At 39.5% G+C, this 7,117-nt stretch overlaps 1 protein-coding gene across 4 annotated transcripts in view; it reads left to right on the forward strand.

The window, feature by feature from the left end:
* Positions 1-6,431, forward strand: part of RIC8B (RIC8 guanine nucleotide exchange factor B) — a 59,610-nt gene extending 53,179 nt beyond the window's left edge. For all 4 annotated transcript variants that reach the window (XM_077828959.1, XM_077828940.1, XM_077828948.1 and 1 more), the window contains one exon: positions 6,055-6,431. In XM_077828959.1, the coding sequence (XP_077685085.1) occupies positions 6,055-6,166 (112 nt within the window). In that variant the 3' untranslated portion in view covers positions 6,167-6,431. The remainder of the gene's footprint in view (positions 1-6,054) is intronic.
* The last annotated feature ends 686 nt before the right edge of the window (positions 6,432-7,117 follow it).

Below are 7,117 nucleotides of genomic sequence, written 5' to 3' on the forward strand. Positions count from 1 at the left end.
AGGAACTGTTCTGATATGTGTTTGTACAGTGCATACTGCAAGAGGTCCTGAGTCATGATTTGACCCCCTGGGCACTGCTGTAAAACAAATTAAAAAAAAAATCACTTCCCTTTTTTTTATTTATTGTAAAAAGATACCACCAGGAAGAGAGAACTAAAAGAAATGAAGCTTGTTTACAGGAGACTGGAGTGTTTTTTAACCAAATGTAACTTACTGCAGTTGGTCAGTTTGTAGAGAGATTAAATGGAAACGAGAAGCTGCCAGTCTTGCATTCAAGAAGAAGAACTAATTTTAACAGGATTTGGATTTTCTCCTTTTTATTTGGAACTGCACATATGTGCCAGCACTCTGAGCCTTTCAGTGCAGAGACTTTTTTCATAAAGTTAACGCTACCAGTTGACTACAGTGGGTCCCTGGTATACGTCTTCCCCCTTATCCGTTGTTTCATATATCTGTTGCTCATCAATAGAAGAACGTGTTCCGATTCACATCTGTCCCGATTTTCATATCTGTCCTTTGAAGTACTGTACTGGGAGTTGCAAACGACAGATTTGCTCACCAACGTGAAGCGGAACACGTTCCCCTATTGATGGGCGACGGATATGCAACAGATATGGGTAGCCCCACTTAATAGCCAGGCCAACCCCCCCGACCCCATTTCCAACTCTGCTCCCATCCCAGCGCTCGCCTCACCTGGTGCTCCAGCCACGGAGCGGGGGTCGGGGGCTTGCCTGGCGCTCCAGCCACAGAGCCCCAGATGGGCAGAGCAGGGCAAGCCCCAGATGGGCAGAGCAGGGCGAGCCCCAAGCGCACGGGGGGAGCAGGGGACCACATTTTTCCAGGCGCTCCTGGCCAGAGTGTCTATTGCACCCCACACTGCAAGGCCAAGTGGAGGGGTGGAGAGGCCGCTCCTACCCCTCTGCCTCCCGTCATTGCCCGCCCACCCAAGTGTCCCCTCCTGCCTACGCCACTGCTGTACAAGCGGGTCCCCGGTATACGTCATTTCGGTATCCATGGCCCTTTTCAAGAACACAACCCTGACGTATACCAGGGACCCACTCTAATGTTTTTGCAGTTGTTTGTAAGTTACAAATTAAACTGAAAGCTGCTTTGCTACAATTCTTGAAAATTAATCAGAAGTTTTATAAAGTCTAATATTCTTCTATGCTGGAATTACACGTCTAGGACCACAATCTCTTAGCTTCTTTGTTTCTTGGTTCTGAAGCTCATGGCCTTGAAGCCGATCACTAATGGCAGGTGTACTTCCTTCTAGATAGACTTGCTAATTCTGTTGTCACTATAGGAAGTAACACATAAGGAAGCTGGCTGTGGAAATATTGCCATACTAAAAAGTTATAAGTAATCGAAAGTAGCAGAAATGCTACTGCAATCTTAATGTCCATTGCATTTCTCTTCTCTGCTAGAGTGTTAATCACTTTAAAGATGCCAATAAATGATTATCACCTTCTTCCAGCACCAGCATGCTTTTCATCATTTAGGGGGAGGGTTTTTTTAAAGGGGAAAGAAATTGAACAGGAAAACGTGGGGTGGGGCATGTAACCTTATGGCATGTAACCCTTTAAGAACTAGCATTCTCACAGTAAAGAAAAATATAAAGGATTGATAAGTCCCTGACTGACTGAAAATGGCAAAATCATCCCATCTGATTACAGACCTTTCTAGATCTGATTTTATTTATTGTTTTTAAAATGCCTTCTCTGACCGATTGCACTCCTAGGAAATAAAAACATGGCACCATTTTTTAAAAGGGCACAAACTTTCACAAGCAGTCATGTGTTTGGACACACATGTTGTGAGCTGTGAAGCTGTCCATTTTTTGATTACTTTAGTATTTGTAGTGTATTAATATTGAAGAGTGCCTGTTGTAGGAGATAATTGCATGCAACAAGGAAATATCTGAAACCATTTTATGGCATTTTGTAACACTAAATGATAAGCATGATGGAGCTGGAAGGAGGTGATAAAGATTTATTGGCATCTTTAAAGTTATTAACCCTCTAGGAGAGAGAAATGCAATGGATATTAGACTATAGGTAAGGTTGCAATGGCATATCTGCTATTTTCAGTTACTTATAATTTTTCAGTATGGCAGTTGTGCTTGAATGAATCTTTTGATGCTAACGCTGATCTAAGTTGATTTTGTGAGAACGAATTATTATTGCCAAGTTTGGGTAGAAAATTAATTCATCCAGTTTTATTGCATATAAATATAGGTAGTGTGAAGGGGAGGAGTGAATATACATGTTTGTGATGTTTCAGACTCTTTTGCACATAACTGAAAAACTGCTTTGTACAGGCTGAGGCTTTTTAAAAGTATTGAGGTTTTTATGGTTAAACTGCAGTTTTTACAAATGAAGTGTTATCTGGAGTTTTGTAATCCACAAAAAGGGAAAGTGGCATACAGAATGTGAACTCATTACTCGTCAGAAGTCAGGATACATACAAGGATAGCATCCATAAAATACATAGGAATGAAGTATTTAAAAAAAAAATCTGATATAACCATAACAGCCTATCCTAAACATAAATCATCTTTTGATTTTTAAATAAGTATGTTGGTCTTGGTTTTATAAAAGCTCTCTGTTCCATTCACAGTAACTAAACTTTGGTACAAATTTAGCCTGACAAGGATGCTTTCCTGTTGCTGTTGTTGTAATATATGTATTTCTAATCATTTTAAATGCAAGGGAAAAGGAAGACCTTGAAATCTCTACAGCACTCGGGAACTTTCAACACTACTTGGGCAAGGTGTTGGATAGGGTGTTGGGTGGTTGGAGTTAGCCCTGAATTTGTTTCAAATAAAACCTGTTTGTAAGTAAGTAGTATAACTCATCTTGTTATAGCAATGAGAATTGTTGGGTGCGAATCAGTTTACTCTCCATAGTAAGTCGTATGATTGAGCTTCCAAAACCTTCTCCAATCTGTACAAAAAGATTTAACATAACCTTTCGGAGTTGCAAAGGACTAAATTTAGCCACATAAAATCACTGTTGTGCAATTTTCCATCTGTTTATATCCAACAGTATTGGAAATATTCCATGCTAATTAAAATGTCTGATAAATATACTAACACTTTCTCCATTATAAATTATGGGAGAATTATATATTAATTGACTAATTTAAAATGTAAGGGTGCTTTTTCCAAGCCAACCTTGTATTAATAGCAGGAATTCTTTTGCTGATGGAAATGGTCCCCAATTATCACAGCTTGGGTTTTGTTGTACATTGAACAGAAGTCAACAAAACAAGTATGTAACAGAACCTGCCTAAATAGCAGCCACACTCATTAAAAACACAGCATTAATCAGGGGGTGAATGAAGAAGGTAATGGTGTATAGATTCCCCCCCCCCCTTTTCTAATCATAGAACAAAATAATGTTATATGAAAGGATTGGAACTATTATGTAGTACTCAATTATAGGGAGGTGAATAGGTCCCAAACATGCCATGTTATCAAAGGAGCAGACTGGTGTTTGCATGACAGTTGTTTCGTTACAGACACTGTCATTAATTCCATGTGTCAATACTGCCCTGTCATACACAGAGCAGACAAGAAAGAAGTACCCTTGAAAACAAGGGAATGATTTTTTGAATCGTTATTAAGCTAAGTGGCAAGCAGGAAGCTGAAACTTGTATAGGTAAATTTGAAGGGACACTTGGGAGATCTGCAAGTGGAGAAAAGAATGCATTTTACCAGCTGCTTAATTAGGGTGTGTTTTCTACTTGTATACTTGAATAGAATGCTTTGTTTGTGTTAGGAATATGTGTAGTGCAGCCAAGAGTCTTTGATCTTGTTAGGGGTTACAAGGATGTTCATACACGCTTAAACAAATTTTATTAATATGTACATTCATATATTTGCATTTATAATATATATTCAATTGATACAGCAAAATTCATACTGCCACCCACTGCATGTGGGAAGTAAGATCTCTTTCCTATAATGTGGAGTGATCACACTTCACAGCTGTGATAGCATAGATATGAAATTATTTTCTTGGACGTGTGTGCATTTGTCAGGAGAACCCCAAGATGACTTTTACCTTACTTTAAACAAAAGGGTTCAGGTCCTCAACTGGCATAAATTGTCATAGCTCCATTGAGGTCTCTAAGCAACCAGTGCTAAATTGGTGACCTCCATGGACCTATGACAGTTTACACGAGCTGAGGATCTGCATGAGGATTGTTGTATGCAAATGTCAAAGTCGGCTTTATTTCAATTGGTGGAGTTACTCCTCTTGCAAACCTACCCAACGAGTTCTGTTTTGAGTAATGTACTCATTCCAGACTCATAAAGTTAGCTTTGTGGCATCCCAAACATCACATATTTTGTTTGCTAATTATTCTCTTTACTTTTAGTCCTTTTTTTCCTCTCCCTTCTCATTTTACCCTTTTGAAGTACACAAGTTACTGTGGGGTGGTTTGGAACTTTGGATGGTCAGAAGAGGCCTAGAACCCATACTGCCAAAGTGAGAAGGGGAGGAAGAATCAGTCCTAGTCCATGGCTAGTTATCTCTCCTCCATGAAGAGAATAGCCAGTGGAAGTACATAATTGCACATTCCCTCCCCCTGCCAGCTCCCCCTGGAGACTCAGATGTGTAAGGAAGCCATACTGTCACTGGTCTGCATGCAAGGGTTGCAGACCTCTTGCACAAATACCTAGAAGTCTGCCCAGCCCAGCTTGCAAAACCACACTGGTTTCCTTGAGTTCAAGGTGTCTCAAGCCACATAGTGCAGCAAATACATTTTTCTAAAATGCCAGAGGAGAAAGCATTCTGAGTTTGTGTCTGGTGCAAATAATGACTGTGATTTGAGTGCCTCACTTACGCAAATAGCTTCCCTTTCTCTATTGAAAGAGATGAGACTCTTCAAAACTAGGGTTTCTGGTATCTTGTTTGAACATTGGTCATCTTTATAACATCTGACTTATTGTTCATACCCTGCAACTAGCGTGTTGCTTTTCTAGCTGCTTCTGTAACAGTCATCATTGGAAGGAGGGATTGTTGACTCTCTGTACAAAGCCCTTCTCGTTTGTCCTAAAGAGAGAGTGAGGAGCAGGCAGAATGTTGCGGGAAATAAAGCTTTTCCCCACTGAGAGTAACTAAATCCTGCTCTTTAAGTTATGGCTGTCTTTGGGAACAACAAACAAGTTTCAAGGGATTCCCTTTCAAATTGGAGGTAAATTAGGGTCCAGCATCCACACCATTTAGATGAAATCATGAAAATTAAAAATAGGGGCTTTTTAATGGAAAATTAAAATGTTATCTTTGACCTTACAGCCTTTTCCATAATCCACATATAATAAATGAGGTGATAAAATGTGAGGATTAAATAAATCTTTGCTAATACTTTTTGATTGGCTTAATCAATAATTAATCATCTTTAGATGAGGCTGTGGCTTGTGGAGTAGATATAATTGGATTAGCTGTGGAGAGGCCTTTGGAGCTTTGAAGAGATTAAAATGACTGTCAATCCTGTAATTAAACTGCTACAAACAAAAGCAATAGTTAAAAAAAAAAAAAAAAAAAAAAAAAAAGCTGACTTTCAAAATGAATCAACAAGTACTTAAGCACCACTAGAGGTTGTGTAGGCAGAATGTGTTCTCCTGAATGATTTATTTCACCGAATGAGATAATATGTATCAAATCGTCTATTTTAATTGTGTGTTGCCCAGAATGGCAGGTGAAACTTTGGCAACCATTTCTTCTTAAAGAATTCACAGAAGAAAAGCTAGTGTATGTATTTAAAACAGTGAACCTGCTCCTCGTGGTGAGTCTGTCAGGCATTGACTTTTCCTGTATCTTTTAATTGGCTTAATAGGTTGGCCTACATGAATGAAGTCTTTATCTGTCCTCCCCACCCCCGTTTTGGATTTGTTTTGTTCCCCTTTCTTATTCAAAATGGAGATCTTCATTAAAACGTTATTTTAAAGACTATAAAAATATAGTTTGTGTGTATATCTCTCTATATAATAAAACAGTGGATTGATGCATGTGTGCATATGCTAATTAAGACTTTTAAAAAATCTTACAGGGATGAGGTTATAAAACCAATGGGAGTTCGACCAGATGGCACGATGACTCCTTTGGAAGAGACAATCTGCCAGTACCAAACCAATGAGCAAGACAGTTCAGATTCAGACTAAAGCATCACCTGCTTCTGTCAATATCTCCTTTAATCAGTATCTTCCCTCAGAGCCTCGACATCTTTTATCTACACATTCTACCCTCTCATTAGCCAGCATCACTTTAAGTCTTATTATTGGGATATTTGAATGATGGATCTTGTGGTGTAATCTCTGCATTTTTATTAATCCATTTATATAGGAACAAATTATCAGTTTATTAATTGTAAAGCAAATTGTATTTCAGTGAGATGAAAATAAAAGATTGCAATGCAAAAAAAGTAAATATTTATTATAACTTGCTAGATTCTTCTCTCCCATTTCAATAGGTTTTTTCCTTTTCCTGTTGTTGTTGGTTACAGTGTCTTACCCCAGCCCCGTCCCAAAATACAATTTCAGCTAAAGAAGCAGAATGACTTAATTGCCCTAGGAATAAAGGATGTTAAATGTGACATGACTGACCTAGTCAAGCCATCAGTTTGCTTACACGGTTTCTCAATGTTTCTACAACCACTTTAGAAGAACAACATGTTAACCATCAAATTTGATCTCCCCATTCGTTACCATGGTTAACCAATCTGTTTCAAAATTTACCCTCTGTGTCAGTCAGCTACCGCTTAATCTACTTTTATTTTATTTTATTTTTTTTAAATAAGCTGTATTTGGTTGTTCTCTGAATTGGGGCCACAGAAGTAAAGCCCAGCAAGCCTATACTATTTATGGCCTTGATCATGGGTGGTGAATTGTATGAGCCCATGGTGCCCAGGCTCCACCAATATGAGAGCACGGGGGCCCGGATCCACCAGAGTTAGGGGCTGGGTCTCTCCCCTGGCCTCGCCTGCTGCCCCCGCGCGCCTCCCCTGGATCATCCCCTGCCTGCTGTCCCCGAGCAATTTAAAAGGGCATGCGGCCCCCACCACTGGCAGTGCAACAGGGCTAAGGCGCTTCCTGCCCGCCCACTCTGCTTCCGGA

Source organism: Eretmochelys imbricata, chromosome 1, assembly GCF_965152235.1.
Source record: "Eretmochelys imbricata isolate rEreImb1 chromosome 1, rEreImb1.hap1, whole genome shotgun sequence".
NCBI lineage: Eukaryota > Metazoa > Chordata > Testudines > Cheloniidae > Eretmochelys > Eretmochelys imbricata.